Below are 17,104 nucleotides of genomic sequence, written 5' to 3' on the forward strand. Positions count from 1 at the left end.
CAAGTATGGTGGGCCTGACTCACCGGTGTCAATGTGTTCTTTTTTCCATTTCCAGGAGTGTATTATAATTACAGCTCGTAAATCAGTTGACTGCTGGAATCCTTGCTACTGAAATGACAAAAGTGGGAAAACTGCAGGCTGGCGATGGTTTGTATCTGACCATAATAATAATAATAATAATAATATAGGGCCTGCAGCAATATATTAGCCATTGCGTAGTTATCGTCGTGCTGTCAGTTCGTTCACTATGGAGAAGTGAATAATGGAGCAACTTGTGGATTACTGTGGGAACTGCTTAGAACTCTGAGAAGGAATTTTCATGAAATATTTGAGCATATGTATGTTTCAGTTTTCCTGTCATAGATACATGGTGCAAAGTGTGTGTGTAGTGGGCGCACTGCTTGAGGAAGATGTTCATACAAATGTTACACAAGTTGTAACCCCACCACAACGTCTCACGCATCAATACCGATATTTGCCGGCCGGAGTGGCCGTGCGGTTGTAGGCGCTACGGTCGCAGGTTCAAACCCTGCCTCGAGCATGGATGTGTGTGTGTGATGTCCTTAGCTTAGTTAGGTTTAATTAGTTCTAGGCGACTGATGACCTCAGAAGTTAAGTCGCGTAGTGCTTAGAGTCATTTGAACCAATACCGATATTTGAAATTAAAATAAAGTTGCTATCGATAGCTTATGTAATCAGTACTTACGAAATAGTGATATTTCAGAAATAATTTAATTTCGTGATCGGAACACAATTGAAATCTTTCTGTTTTAACTCTCAGTAAATTTCATTTTAGCCCTCAGGGGGCAATACCTTCAGTGCATTGGAAAATATGCATGGCTACGTTACGTGGATGATAGTTTCAGTGTTTGGCCACACGGAGACCAACGAAGTAGGACTGCCACAACTCCTACAAAATCCATCCCAAAAGAAGTTCCACCGTCGAAATTCCACCGTGGAAACAAAGATCGTTGCGCTTTAGTGTTCATCACGTCCTACTCTGCAGACAAACCAATGGAAAATTAGTACACAAAGTTTACAGGGTACTCAAAAATACACGGAGATACTGGGATGCAGATTCTCAACTCCACCCTGGACAAACAGGAAGTTCTCAGGGGGCTGACTGTAGTAACATCGTATTAGTGACGAAGCTAATTTAAAACAAGAATTAAGTCATCTAAGAAAACCATTGATATTAAATGGCTATGATATTAAGTCAATAGGCACAGCTCCGAAACGTGAAATGGAGGGAACAGAAGGACACAGCACCACAGCAACTGGTGTTGCTGTTGTGCATAAAGCGTGACCGATTGACTCAGGAAGATGCTCTACCCTAAGGACAAAAGTCCGTTTTATTAAGTAGCCATAAAATAAAAGATACAATAAGACAGAACAAAGGCGAACCAGATCTGTTGCAGATAGCTAGCATATACGATATTTGGTGCAAATGTGATAAAGTGTACCTACATCTACGTGATTACTCTGCTATTCACAATAAAGTGCCTGGCAAAGGTTTCAATGAGTCACCTTCATGCTGTCTCTCTACCGTTCCACTCTCGAACGGCACACGAGAACAACGAGCACTCAAATTTTTCTATGCGAGCCCTGATTTCTCTTATTTTATCGTGATGATCATTTCTCCATATGTAGGTGGGTACCAACAGAATGTTTTCGCAATCGGACCAGAAAACTGGTAACTGAAATTTCATGAGAAGATCCCGTCGTAGCGAAAAACGCCTTTGTTTTAATGATTGCCACTCCAATTCCCGTATCATGTCTGTGACACTATCTCCCCTATTTCTGGATAATACAAAACGAGCTGCCCTTCTTTGTACTTTTTCGATGTCATCCGTCAGTTCCACCTGATGCGGATCCCACACCGCACAATAATACTCCTGAATAGGGCGAACAAGCGTAGTGTAAGCAGACTCTTTGGTAGACATGTTGCACCTTCTACGTGTTCTGCTAATGAATCGCAGTTTTTGGTTTGCTCTACTCACACTATTACCTATGTGATCGTTGCAATTTAGGTTATTTGTGATTGTAATCCCTAAGTATTTAGTTGAATTTACAGCCCTCAGATTTGCGTGACTTATCGCGTAATCGAAATTTAGCTGATTTCTTTTAGTACTCATGTAGTACCTAGAGTGGACAAGTCATACAATTAAACAACGGGTAAAAGAGGACTAACGACATGGCCGCCTCAAGTAACGAACAAAATCATCCGAAGATGAACGCAGTGAAACATGTGGTCAGGATATACACTTTACATACGCATTTTAGGAACACCACTATACCAACTTAAAAGTAGCGGTAGAGAGGCAGTCGAGATTGTTAAACGCCCGAACGAATTTAATCGTGACGATGAATTCAGCATGGCTGCAATTAGTGCAAAGAGAACGCCACTTGCCTATGAAAAGAAGCACAGGGAACGCCTACGCACCCCGATCTTCACCCATTAGCACACCGGTGAATGCTTCCGTCTACTACGGCAACTTAGTTCAGTGTCCGAGATGAGATTTACGACGATAAGAGCGCGAAATACTCACCAAAAATTTTCGAAAGTGCGCCAGTGTTCATCTTGTTCTCGGAAGATGGCCCCAGCAAAAACACCGAAACATCGGATCGGTGGGTTCTGGGAAGAATGACACGGTTCCAGAGGTCAAGAACTTATCGTATCACCGAGAACGGCCAGGACAGCCAAACTTTTTGTGATAGTAAGCCTCCATTACTATTTCCAGAACTTCATAAACGTTGCCCAAGATCTCTTGTGGCTCAAGGACATTTCAGAGCGTTGCAAAGATTCCAAGAAGTCTCATAACTGGATTCATAGTTTTAATGCTTCAGGTGTTCTACATAGTCTCTTCCCATTTGAGTACAACGCGCAGAAAGTCCGTACAGCCACGTGAAACTGCCAGAAAAGTCGTTCTTTGTGATTTTCATGAAATCATGCCTCACATAGGTCTGACAATCGATTATGTCGTCTTAGCGTTGACCCTTAATGTGAATATATGCATTTCATCGTTTTTTGGTGGATTCGCATTGCTAACATGGAGTCTCGTCATTTGAGATCATTTTTTCCAAAAGAAAATTGTCGGCGTTTCGCATTTAAGCAAGTCGTTGCAGGCTTCCACACGTCGTCGGTTTTGTTGCGCAGGAAATGTGCGCGGGACAAATTTTACACGCACTTTTCCCTTTTTCAAAGCCGTCTGGAGAGTGGCTGGAACACTTTGTTTAAAGGTATTGCTTGTGGTTTCAACATGCGCCATTCAATTACAACTGGCCGACATGATTTTCTGTACGGATTCCGCATTGCACCACTGATATCACGATTTGTGCCTCCCCTGCCACAAACTTCCTCGCCGAATTAGCAAAAGCAGTGAATGCCGTAATTTCAGACATCTCGGGAAAGTGAAGGGCGAGTTTGACTATCGTTGGATGTTTGTCGTGGGCCCAGTGAAGGGTACATTGATCATTTGTGAACGGTTAATGAAGAGATTAAAATAAATGTCGTATGACTAGGGTCTCCCGAGGGTTAGACCGTTCGCCGGGTGCAGGTCTTCCGATTTGACGCCACTTTGGCGACTTGCGTGTCGATGGGGATGAAATGATAATGATTAGGACAGCACAAAACCCAGTCCCTGAGCCGGAAAATCTCCGACCCAACAGAGAATCAAACTCGGGCCCTTAGGATTGGCTGTCTGTCGCGCTGCCCACTTTTTTAAAAAAAATCTCATTTTGATCTATATTGTTCGTTGAATTTGTTCCGGGCCGACTGACCACTCAGCTAAAGAAGACATGCTTTTAACATACGTAGGGACTTCAGAAAGTATTAGTACGTTTCACATGTCGCGCCGCGTTAAGACGTTTGCGCAACAAGAGTGATGCATTTTCAGAAAAAAGTGCATGTTCTGCGTTTCCTGCAGACACAGTTCTGCTGCTGTACGAATAACAGATGCTTCTCAGTATGGGAGTGAAATGGGGCGTCAACTGGATACCTACTGCAAAGCTGAAGTACGCGGGATATTAGTTCTATGGGACGAAATGTCTATAAATTGCACACTCATTCACTGAGGAATTCTGGGGGTGCATAGATCTATTGGAACATCGCGTCCAGCTGTAGTGAAACATTTGACCAAGAGAAAGAAGGCCATCGACATCGACCACAGTGCTTAGACAATCGAGAAACTGAGCCGCAGCTGTCGCTGTGTGACTGTCACGGACATTGTTCAGCAGGTATGCATCTCCGGAGACAATCTGCTGTATCGGATTCCGCCTTCGCTCTCGCCTGCACACAAAGGCGCAAAATTTATGACGTATCTGGACTTCCTTGAACGCAGTAATTTGCCAAGGTGCTTATTAGATGTGTGTTAATCATTTCACACCTCACGCAATGGGATCTCGTACGGAATGGAGACGCACCTCATCGGCTCTGCGGAAGAAATAAAAAGTTGTGTCATCAGCAAGGGAAGTCATTGTCACCGTTTACTTCGACTGTGTACGAGTTGTGTATATAGAGATAGAGTTCGTGGCAAGGTAACAAACATTGACGGCGATTAGGAATGTGCAACAACAGCATCGCTGCTCACCGCCATAAAAATGTCAATAGGCATGGAAAATTAACTAGTGGTATTGTTCCCCTGCACGACAGTGCAGTACCTCGCACGCTGGCACTACACAAGCTTTTCTTGAGCATGTTACAGGATGAGGTAAACAGAAGTAGCCTGGAAAACAGAGCTCAGTACTAACCTGAATATAGCAGATGCTGACGGTGGTTCTAAATGGCCCTGAGCACTATGGGCCTTAACTTCTGAGGTCATCTGTCCCCTAGAACTTAGAACTACTTAAACCTAACTAATCTAAAGACATCACATACATACATGCCCGAGGCAGGATTCGAACCTGCGACCGTAGCGGTCGCGCGGTTACAGAATGTACCGCATAGAACCGCTCGGTCACAACGGCCGGCTGCCGAAAGTGACCACCACTCATCTCTTGGCGCTTTTGGGCCCTGGCCAGCAAGTTGCTGAAGGCACATCGAAGCTGGAGTGCTCGGATTGCTGCAGTCTCATCCGAATGCTGCAATTCCTGAAGACTGTGTGAATTGTTACGATACGCTTCAGAATTTAGAGCTAATCTCGAAAAATAATCGCACACTGAGATCAGGTGACCTTCGACCGCAACCAGACTGACCTCTGTTAACGACTCTGTGAGGCGCGAAGGCTGTGTAAATGTGCACAACGTTCGATAAAAGTTTCTTGACCTGCCGTAACAATGAGTAACTTACTTTTTGAAGTCCTCTCTTAATTGAAAAAAATATCGCAAGGGCTCGTTCATGCATGCTTGTAAAGACGGCTGGATTGAAATAGAAACTTTACAGACCTCTACATAGGTTAACATCTATCCCAAGTACTTATCTTCATTTATGTAGAACATGTAATCTTGTGAAATTGGACGAATCTCTATCAAACATAAATGCGACTACCGAAAAAGAAATCGCAACGCCAAAACGAAGTTGTGCTACGTAAACAAAACATGCTAGGCGTGTTTTTACCTCTGAAAGCTATCTGTTCAAATTTCCCGCCATTCGCATAAGAGAGGCGCTAGTAGCGCCATTATGACGATACAAATTAGGTTTTCTTTAAATACGCTCTGTAACGATCTTCAGGGTTAGTTACCTTTGACGTGGTGAGTTGATGTCAGTCAAGAATACCTTTAAGGCGATAAAAACGCCTTTACCAACAACTCACTGAGTTTGAACAAGGTCATATAAAGGGCTACGAGCAGCTGGATGTTCCTTCTGCGATACTTCAGAAAGACTTGGCAGGAAACTAGCTACTATACATGACTGTTGACAGAAGTGATCAGGGGAATGTACGGGCGCAAGAAAACCGTGTTCCGGACGGCCACTTGGTAGTACCAAGAGCGAAGACCATGTTTGTCGTATGGCTCTGGGACATCGTACCCCATCTGCAGCAGCAATTTGAGCAACAGTTGGCACAACGAACTGTTACACATTGGTTGCTTCAAGGACAGCTCCGAGCAGACGTCCAGTAGCGCGCATTCTACTGACACCAAACCATCGGCATTTGCGACGTCAGTTGTGCCAAGAGAGAGCTCATTGCAGGGCAGGGCGAAGGTCTGTCGTGTTTCCTGATGAAGGCTGGATCTACCTCGGTGCCAGTGATGGCCGTTGAGACGCCCTGCTAAACCTGAAGGAACACACACAGCTTTATTTTTGGAACCTAACTATCGGCTGAATGCGTAGTACAATCTCTTGCCCTAAGGACAAGACTACCTAAAATTTAAAAACGACTGAAAGCCAATAACTTAAAGCTCAACCAAAATAAGAAAATTAAAAGGCAAAGGCTTAACTTAAAACAGTTCCTTAATTAGGCTGAAGGCCCAAAGAATGTGACACTTTGAGGGCAAACAACTTAAATTCAAAATCGGCTGGAATCGTAACACTTGAGACTCAATAACACTATTTTTTTTAAAAAAATAAGCCAAAGGCTTTATGTCAAACAGTTCTTGAATTAGGCTGAAGGTCCAAACCATCTGACTCCCTAAGGGAAAAACAACTTAATCTAAAAATCGGCTAGAAGCATTATAAGTACAAACAACAAGAACAAAGAAGAAAAAGCAGTACACTCAAGGGCGCTCAGAAGTGTGTAATGTCCTTAGGTTAGTTAGGTTTAAGTAGTTCTAAGTTCTAGGGGACTGATGACCTCAGATGTTAAGTCCCATAGTGCTCAGAGCCATTTTAACAATTTTTTTTAGTTCCGAGTGTCAGCCTGGAATTCAAACACTAACGCTCGCTTACATGAGACAGGTAGTCAGCCTAACCATTGTCGATTCGAGGACAACGCAACAGACAGACAGTCACGGACCCACCAACAAGAGAACTTCCACTTCACCCGACTAGCACACGACAGAGTTCAATAGAACAACGTAGAAGGTACTGGCTGACAATCAATTGTACATTGATCTGTGAAACTACACACCGTGCTGGACAGTGACAACACGATGAGGAAAATACACCGCCTGAATTTATGTCAACGGCCAAGGCACGTAACCGAAACGTTAACGGCCACAAGGCAGAAGATTCCGCAGGCGCACTTCAATTCAAATAATCAAATACAGTTAAACTCAATGCAATTTTGTCATATGATATGATGGAGACCGTGGCTGTTGTTTGAACACAAATGTTCATGGTGTTAGGGCAGCAATCGAAACCGACGTTTCACGTAAGTCACATGCAACGAAAATCCGTAACGCATCCATCTGTGTGTGTGGCGTGTTTATAATTATGTATTATTTATGTTTTAGGACAATAAATCTGTAAAAAAACATCCCACATGGCATAAAGAAAGCATGTAAACCGTCTGAGGATGAATCACAACGATTCGAAACCGGAAACAGTACCCTTTGAATAAAGGAACTGAAAGTAAATTTGTTGCTGGTTGCTGTCCCAACACCATCAACAGTTAAAACTCCACCGGAGGGTGGCTAAAATTGGCCAACTTGAAAACAACCGTTGTTGCTAACGGGAATATCCTAACAGCCGACAACGAACTCCAAACGACACAATGTGAACAGTCGTGACTTGCTGGCAAATTAAGTCAAAACTCAACTTTCGTGTCCAAAATCGGTGAGCCACGAACCTCCTAGCAATGGGAACAGCACACCACACAGCGACACCGCATAGAGGCCGCCAGCGGGCACGGCCAAACTATGCGCTGCGGAGATTTCCTCGCTGCTCCACGCCAACCGACCAACTGCCCGCACACATCCCAGCCGGAAACTATAAGCGTCAAGCCAAAGATAGTCCAAGGTGCGGAAAACGATACACACCGCTGCTGCCACCCTCGGAAAGAGATGATAACAGCATAATCGCGATAACAACGAGAGACTAAACACAGAGTAGCAACCAAGGTTTAATGCAACGCATAGCATGAGCCAGCCACGGCTCAGCCGCGTGTTGATTAGAAAGAGGAAACGAAACTGTCTGTGTGCTGCACACACTGAACCTACACCTGCAGTTGTGGTGTGAGGTGTGGTTTCATATCATAGCAGAAGTAATCTCGTGCTGATGCCACGCTTTCTGACTGCAAATTTGCATGTCGGACAGGTGACTCGACCAGTTCTGCCGCCATGTGTGAACAGCATTCCAGGGGGTGTTTACCAACAGGATAACGCTCGCCCACATATCGCTTTGAAAACCAACTTGCTCTACACAGTGCGACATATTGTCTTGGCGTGCTCGATCACCAGATTTGTGTCCTGTCGAGCACGACATCATCTGACGATAACTCCAGCGTCATCCACAAACAATATTGACCGATCAAGTGCAACAGCGTGAAACTCTTTCCCACAAACTGATATCCGGCAGCTGTACGGCACAATGCATGCATGTCTACATGCTTGCATTCAACATCCTGATAGTTAAATTGGTTACTGATGTTGCAGGACCTCAAATCAGCAATGGCTCATGACAAGCTTACGTTGACTTGTGATCTTGAAACGTTAATTTCCTAAATTTTTTCTACATTAATTAGTTTTTAGCGCTACAATTTTTTTTCCGTTCAATGTACACTACTGGCCATTAAAATTGCTTCACCAAGAAGAAGTGCAGATGATAAACGGGTATTCATTGGACAAGTATATTATAATGTGATTACATTTTCACGCAATTTGGGTGCATAGATCCTGAGAAATCAGTACCCAGAACAACCACCTCCGGCGGTAATATCGACCTTGATATGCCTGGGCATTGAGTCAAACAGAGCGTGGATGGTGTGTACAGGTACAGCTGCCCATGCAGCTTCAACATGATACCACAGTTCATCAAGAGTAGTCACTGGCGTATTGTGACGAGCCAGTTGCTCGGCCACCATCGACCAGACGGTTTAAATTGGTGAGAGATCTGGAGAATGAGCTGGCCAGGGCAGCAGATTAACATTTTCTGTTTCCAGAAAGGCCAGTACAGGACCTGCAACATGCGGTCGTGCAATATCCTGCTGAAATGTAGTGTTTCGCAGGGATCGAAGGAAGGGTAGAGTCACGTCGTTAACACATCTCAAATGTAACGTCCACTGTTCTGAGTGCCGTCAATGCGAACAAGAGGTGACCGAGACGTGTAAACAATGGCACCCCATACCATCACACCGGGTGATACACTAGTACGGCGATGACGAATACACGCTTCCAATGTGTGTCCACCGCGATGTCGCCGAACAAGGATGAGACCATATTGATGCTGTAAAGACAACCTGGATTCATCCGAAAAAATGACGTTTTGCCATTCGTGCACCCAGGTTCTTCGTTGAGTACACCATCGCAGGCCCTCCTGTCTGCGATGCAGCGTCAAGGGTAACCGCAGCCATGGTCTCCGAGCTGATAGTCCATGCTGCTGCAAACGTCATCGAACTGTTCGTGCAGATGGTTGTTGTCTTGCAAACGTCCCCATCTGTTGACTCGGGGATCGAGACGTGGCTGCACGCTCCGTTACAGTCCTGCGGATAAGATGCCTGTGATCTCGACTGCTAGTGATACGATAAACCGCAATCGCGATAGGTTACAATTCGACCTTTATGAAAGTCGGAAACGTGATGGTACGCATTTTTCCTCCTTACGAGGCATCACAACAACGTTTCACCAGGGAACGCCGGTCAACTGCTGTTTGTGTATGTGAAATCGTTTGGAAACTTTCCTCATGTCAGCATGTTGTAGGTGTCACCACCGGCGCCAACCTTGTGTTTACATATCACAGCATCTTCTTCCTGTCAGTTAAATTTCGCGTCTGTAGCACTTCATCTTCGTGGTGTAGCAATTTTAATGGCCATTAGTGTAGTTGGCCCTGCCATATAGATATACACTCCTGGAAATTGAAATAAGAACACCGTGAATTCATTGTCCCAGGAAGGGGAAACTTTATTGACACATTCCTGGGGTTAGATACATCACATGATCACACTGACAGAACCACAGGCACATAGACACAGGCAACAGAGCATGCACAATGTCGGCACTAGTACAGTGTATATCCACTTTTCGCAGCAATGCAGGCTGCTATTCTCCCATGGAGACGATCGTAGAGATGCTGGATGTAGTCCTGTGGAACGGCTTGCCATGCCATTTCCACCTGGCGCCTCAGTTGGACCAGCGTTCGTGCTCGACGTGCAGACCGCGTGAGACGACGCTTCATCCATTCCCAAACATGCTCAATGGGGGACAGATCCGGAGATCTTGCTGGCCAGGGTAGTTGACTTACACCTTCTAGAGCACGTTGGGTGGCACGGGATACATGCGGAAGTGCATTGTCCTGTTGGAACAGCAAGTTTCTTTGCCGGTCTAGGAATGGTAGAACGATGGGTTCGATGACGGTTTGGATGTACCGTGCACTATTCAGTGTCCCCTCGACGATCACTAGAGGTGTACGGCCAGTGTAGGAGATCGCTCCCCACACCATGATGCCGGGTGTTGGCCCTGTGTGCCTCGGTCGTATGCAGTCCTGATTGTGGCGCTCACCTGCACGGCGCCAAACACGCATACGACCATCATTGGCACCAAGGCAGAAGCGACTCTCATCGCTAAAGACGACACGTCTCCATTCGTCCCTCCATTCACGCCTGTCGCGACACCACAGGAGGCGGGCTGCACGATGTTGGGGCGTGAGCGGAAGACGGCCTAACGGTGTGCGGGACCGTAGCCCAGCTTCATGGAGACGGTTGCGAATGGTCCTCGCCGATACCCCAGGAGCAACAGTGTCCCTAATTTGCTGGGAAGTGGCGGTGCGGTCCCCTACGGCACTGCGTAGGATCCTACGGTCTTGGCGTGCATCCGTGCGTCGCTGCGGTCCGGTCCCAGTCGACGGGCACGTGCACCTTCCGCCGACCACTGGCGACAACATCGATGTGCTGTGGAGACCTCACGCCCCACGTGTTGAGCAATTCGGCGGTACGTCCACCCGGCCTCCCGCATGCCCACTATACGCCCTCGCTCAAAGTCCGTCAACTGCACATACGGTTCACGTCCACGCTGTCGCGGCATGCTACCAGTGTTAAAGACTGCGATGGAGCTCCGTATGCCACCGCAAACTGGCTGACACTGACGGCGGCGGTGCACAAATGCTGCGCAGCTAGCGCCATTCGACGGCGAACACCGCGGTTCCTGGTGTGTCCGCTGTGCCGTGCGTGTGATCATTGCTTGTACAGCCCTATCGCATTGTCCGGAGCAAGTATGGTGGGTCTGACACACCGGTGTCAATGTGTTCTTTTTTCCATTGCCAGGAGTGTATGTAACGCTGTGCCAGCTGACCGCGCGCTGCTGCTCCGTGTTGCAGGTACGGGGATGCTCTGCTCGGCCGTCCACAGCTGATGCGTACCACGGGCACCGCCAGCGACGCGTCCGCCAGCTCCATGCTCGTCGTGGCGCCCACATCGCCGCCACCCAGCGTGAGTACACCATCGCTGCCTCGCACTGTGCGCTGCGCTAGCCACATGTAGCAAACAGGCAGCTACACTACCTCTATTAAATTATCGATTAAAAAGGATAAGTACAGTCTCCATCACATATATCAAAATGTGCTCTACAGAACTGTTCATTGTAAGACGCTCAAGGACGAATTCACTTTTACTGGGAGTACTATTGTGCAGCAGAATAATTTTATTGCGCACCCTTAAAATTCTTTCGGACACGTCCGAAATAATAGACACCATTCTAATACTGCAACCACTATGGATCAAGACACAAAGGGATTTGCGGTATCCTTGCACCGCAAGGAAGCAAGGAGGAGATGCAACTGTGGATGGCAGGTATCTTCTTTCTACAGCACAAATGCACACTTGTATTAATACAGTTCTCTGTATACATTAGTATTTAGTTAAATGGAAGAGATTCCATATGTTGTGGTACAAGCTGATCAGTAATAGTCCTCTTACAAACTTTGTATGTTGTTGTATGTTAACCGGGGGCCTAGAAACGGAGAGGCTCCATCCCCACAGTTGCTGCAGTGGTCCACAACCCCACGACGACTACCCTCCGACGCCCCACACCGAACCCAGGGTTATTGTGATGTTCGGCTCCCGGTGGACGCCCTCAGGGAACGTCTCACACCAGATGAGTGTAACCCCTATGTTTGCGTGGTAGAGTAATGGTGGTGGACGCGTACGTGGAGAACTGGTTCGTGCAGAAATCGCTGACCTAGTGTAGCTGAGACGGAATAAGGGGAACCAGCCCTCATTCGCTGACGCATATGGAATACCGCCTAAAAACCATCTACACACTGGCCGGCTTACCGGACCTCGGCACATGTCAGCCGGGCGGATTGGTGACGGGGACCATGCCCTCCTTCCCAATCTGGAAAGCCGTGCGTTACACCGCACAACCAACCGGACGGGTGTTACAAACTTTACTCTCACTGCTAGTCCCATTAGAGGAACTAATCTGCTCGCTATGTACTTTGATAACCTGCGATGTGAACTGCACCTGCTCTGTGAGTAAACTGACAGACACCATGGATGCGGCAGCGGTCTCTCATGCTGTCAAGAGAGCGTTGGCGGCCTGTTGCTTGCGGGTGTAACTCTGGCCTTTCTCGTGTTAGGAGTGTTTGATCCTGCACTTACTGTCGATGTTCGCTCTACATCTTTGCCGACCGGTGTGCTGGCGACAGCACAGGGTTGACATTATCTGCCTGTGGGCCTTGATTTAGGTGAATGGGGAAAGTTGAAAATTTGGGCCAAACCGAGGTTTGAACCCAGTCTCCTACTTACTAGAGATATGCACTGACCACTGCACCATCTAGATACAGTATTCATCACAACTGCACTGACTACACTAAGCCGCCTCCTATCATTCTCAGCTGGTCGACACCCTACTGATGTAGTACCCCTTGCCTACCATCCTCATTACTGGCGGAGTTTCTCTGATTCCTGTAAGAGGTCAAGCGTAAAGCATATTCGCACTTCATCATTGGTCATCATCGCCGTAATTTTCTATGTTTTATCTCTTCTTTGGTAGTCGCTTTGATCACTGTCTCTGGGTGGTGTAGAGTTCAGTGCATCTGCCTAGTAACCAGGAGACCTGGGTTAGAAATTTTCAACTTTCCCTATTGATTTATATCAATGCCCACAGGAAGTTAATGCCAGTTCCTGTGTGTCTTAAAATTTTGTCAAAGTTCTATCAGAAGAACACGGAACAGAGGAGGTTAGAGTTGGACTCATATGGCAGTTAGTATGTCAATAAGCCACATCAGAAATGCAAGAAACCACAGAACAGGACAGACGCTCCTGTGCTACTTAACAACGCACTGTGAGGAACACTAGGTAACTTCACTTCCCGAGCGCCTCTATAAAAACAAAATTAGACAGAAAAAAACCGAGCTCAGCAACCCAGAGTTGTTATTGAATCACCACAGCGAAGACAAATGCACTCACAGCTTCCCCGCCACAGGCACGGACTCGGCCTTTTAAACAGAAAAGCTTTCAGAGCTCAAGAACACATTTTGTCGTGCTGCCATTCGGTCTCTGTCGCTGGAACCGGAGAGAATGACAGTCGGGTGGGTTTCAGCGAAACCACGACAAGCTTTCTTCAAATGGTTCAAGTGGCGCTGAGCACTATGGGAATTGTCATCTGAGATCATCAATCCCCTACACGTAGAACTACTTAAACCTAATTAATCCAATGACATCACACACATCCATGCACGAGGCAGGATACGAACCGACGACCATAGTAGCAGCGCTTTCTCTGGACTGAAGTGCCTACAACCGCTCGGCCACAACGGCTGGCGTTACTTTCTTGCTCACTTCAATACCAAGAGTCAGCCAACCTGATGCACATCACAGCTGTGGTCTGCCACTCTGCCTACTGAGCCATCACGGATGGGAAGATTAGTCATTGGCGATTCCCCTCCACTGCTGTTCTCGCACCGACCAGGCAAGGCGCATATATACAGCCTTCTGGCCGTCTCGTGGGCATCTGCTGCAAGTCTTCACCGACCCATGGTGGTTGGGTGTAGTCCTCACAACAATCGACATACGGGATCATAGTTGGTTGAGCAGACGACGAGCTGTCTTCTAGAGCACTGAGCTTGGAGCCCTCCTTGCCCTGTCACTACCACCAGCACAGAATAAGGCCATGGTACTGGTCTGTGACGGTGATGTCACGACTCACTGTTTATGTGTGAGCACTCCCTTGCGGCAAATGCGCTTGCGCCCCGCCGCTGACTGAAGACACTTATACGTTTGTGAAACTGCACGATAAATAAATATTATTAGAGATACTGCTGTATCACTGACGCCTCCAGGCGTACACTGGACCTCACACTCTCACTCTAGAGTCCACCTCTTGATCATAACATGACTCCAGCACATGGTCCCTTACTGACCTATTTGCAGCGAATCTCTCGCCAAGCGCGAAGTGCTAAGCGAAAGGAAAAAATAGTATGTGACTCCTGTATATAATAAGGATTAAAAGAATGGACTCACAAAAGCCCAAGTGGCCGGTGGATACCTTAGATTTAAGATGTCTGTTTAATTCCTGAACTCATATGGAGTTCCCAGAAATCAGGACCCTCGCCATGCGTTCAGATACGTCATATAAAAAAAATTCACGCAATCGATAACGTATAGAGACATTCGCACAAAGACAGTGGGTGCTTGTCTTTCAGAAGCCATTAACTGATAAGGGCAGGGATCTAATTACTAAACAGATTCAATATTCCCAGTACATCAGTACACAATTGAGAATAGATATACACAAAGGATATTTGTATGTGAAAAAGAAATAATAAACATTAATGAAAATGGATAGGAATCACTTTAATTATACATTAAGCGCTTGTGGGTGGACCACAGGAAACGTATAATAACATGAAAATTATCATCTCTAAGGATCTCGCTCGAATTTTACATTCACTGGTAGAGAGGAACAACTGCACAGATCCTGTTATGTAAAAGGGGGTGTTAATTAGTCCTGAAAGAAGTTAACGGTAACACCTGGCAAGGTATGAGGAATCTTGCAGAAACATGTGGACACGATTCACTGAGATGACGTCCACTCGCGAATCGGAGAAAACAGATAGTGACATCATTGAAGTAGAGCTGAATAAGTCACAAGTACCCATAAAATCCCTTCATTATTAATAACACGTACTCGAATCAAATCATGTCCACTTCAGGTCTACGTTGACAGCCGGAGCGAAGCAATACTTACCAGACGAATAGTCGCCTTCAGCGTTTGAAGGCACAGACTGTGCCCAGTGCAAAGCGCTGGTGCCCGTCCGAGCCTGTCGGAATCTGAAACCAGAGATCAAGTCTTCGCCCGATGAGGTCCGATGACAAAAGTGTCCAGAAGCTCCGTGTATTGTCCCCTTTGTGACCATTCAAAACGCACACCCAGTAGCCACCCAATGAGATAAGCGGAGTTCGACTCTTCAAAATACCCCTCTACGAGATTTTGGGAATAAGCATCTAGACTTTCCCACGCAAGAAAGAAAAGTTTGTTTGCAAACAACCGGTGTGGGGCCAGACAGTCTGGTGCGTTCATTTTTCCAGTAAACTTGAAACGCAACAGGCAATTGTCTTCTTGAAATAAGAGAAACGCCCCTGGGCGAGGCCTTCACCAGCCCGGTGCCATACTGTCACCGTCCCCCATGTGTGGAGTGGTGACTGGCTTTAGAAATCTCTTCCCTGAGACTTAAATAAATAAATAAATAAATAAATAAAAGGGCCTCTCTCTGGCACCGGCCAAGCTGTCACAACGGCGGCCTGCGTGACGGGCGGTTGTTCTCATCATTCTCTCTCGGCAGTTAAATTTAACTTGCTATCCTGTGTGGTATAGGTAGACTGTTCATCGTCACTTGCTCCGATGGGTACACTAAAACTCAAAGAAACGATCACAAATTCTTACTAGGTCAGCAAAAGACAGCTCAAGAAGTAAATGAAGCACTAACACGTCCTTGACGTAGCAGTCTGCTTAGAAATGCGATAGTTTAATAAAATCAGTAACCACGCGAGTGCGGAAAACAAACTGAGTAAACTTGGATGGGCATTGGAGAAATACAACCAATTACAAATGTAGAGTGAGTAATGAGGCGTGACGCGAACCCGAGCCACAGGCTCAGCAGCAGTCACCACTGGGTAGCGTTACTTGACTAAAAATGTTCAATTGTGTGTAATCTTATGGGACTTAACTGCTAAGGTCATCAGTCCTTAAGCTTACACAACTTGACCTAAATTATCCTAAGGACAAACACACACACACACCCATGCCCGAGGGAGGACTCGAACCTCCGCCGGGACCAGCTGCACAGTCCATGACTGCAGCGCCTGATACCGCTCGGCTAATCCCGCGCGGCGCTACTTGACACTTTGGTTCGCATTACGATGACGGCCCGCAGCCACCGCTCGCAGCTTTATTCCCTCTGGCATATCCTTGTCCGTACTAGGCTAGGAATCCAAATCGCTTTCGGATATAAAATTAACTATAATGCGGAAACATTGCCTCTGTGGGGAAATGCTTCTTAGTTACTAGTACAAAATGGAAAGTGAAAGATGGTAACTGCTTGTCTTCTGCAATAATTTCTGCTATCTTTAAGTTCCTTGCTCATTCTTGTTTAGGGTTATGTGCCTAAATAAATAGAAACGGAATCCTTACAGGATCACTTTATAGTTCCTCTGTCTGCCTGACTGTGTAGACCCCTTTTTGTCTGGAACGGAGAGACGTATCATGTTGAAATTTATGTCACATACTAAGCTGTACGGCCCTTTGACGATGCAAAACATTTAAGCTTGTAAGTCAATGAAATCAAAAGATATTGATATTTTGACACTTGCAAACTTTCTCACCAAAACATGTGGACTGATTCCCATTGACGAAGAATCATGACATTTGGCAAGAAGCAGGTTATCACAGTACATCTATATCTACAGGATTACTCTGCAATTCACAGCTAGATGTCTGGCAGAGAGTTCATAGAACCACTTTCAAGCTGTTTCTCTATCATTCGACTTTCGAACGGCACGTGGGAAGAACAAGCACTTAAAACATTCTGTGAGAGTTTTGAGTTCTCTTATTTTATCGTGATGATCTTTTATACCTA

At 46.3% G+C, this 17,104-nt stretch overlaps 1 protein-coding gene across 1 annotated transcript in view; it reads left to right on the forward strand.

The window, feature by feature from the left end:
• The window catches only part of LOC126339596 (ras-related protein Rab-37), an 871,353-nt gene that overhangs the window by 214,624 nt on the left and 639,625 nt on the right, over positions 1 to 17,104 (forward strand). The window contains exon 2 of the mRNA XM_050001644.1: positions 11,345 to 11,456. Coding sequence (XP_049857601.1) covers positions 11,379 to 11,456 — 78 coding nt within the window. The 5' untranslated portion in view covers positions 11,345 to 11,378. The remainder of the gene's footprint in view (positions 1 to 11,344; positions 11,457 to 17,104) is intronic.

This window comes from Schistocerca gregaria, chromosome 1, assembly GCF_023897955.1.
Source record: "Schistocerca gregaria isolate iqSchGreg1 chromosome 1, iqSchGreg1.2, whole genome shotgun sequence".
NCBI classification, from domain to species: Eukaryota; Metazoa; Arthropoda; class Insecta; order Orthoptera; family Acrididae; genus Schistocerca; species Schistocerca gregaria.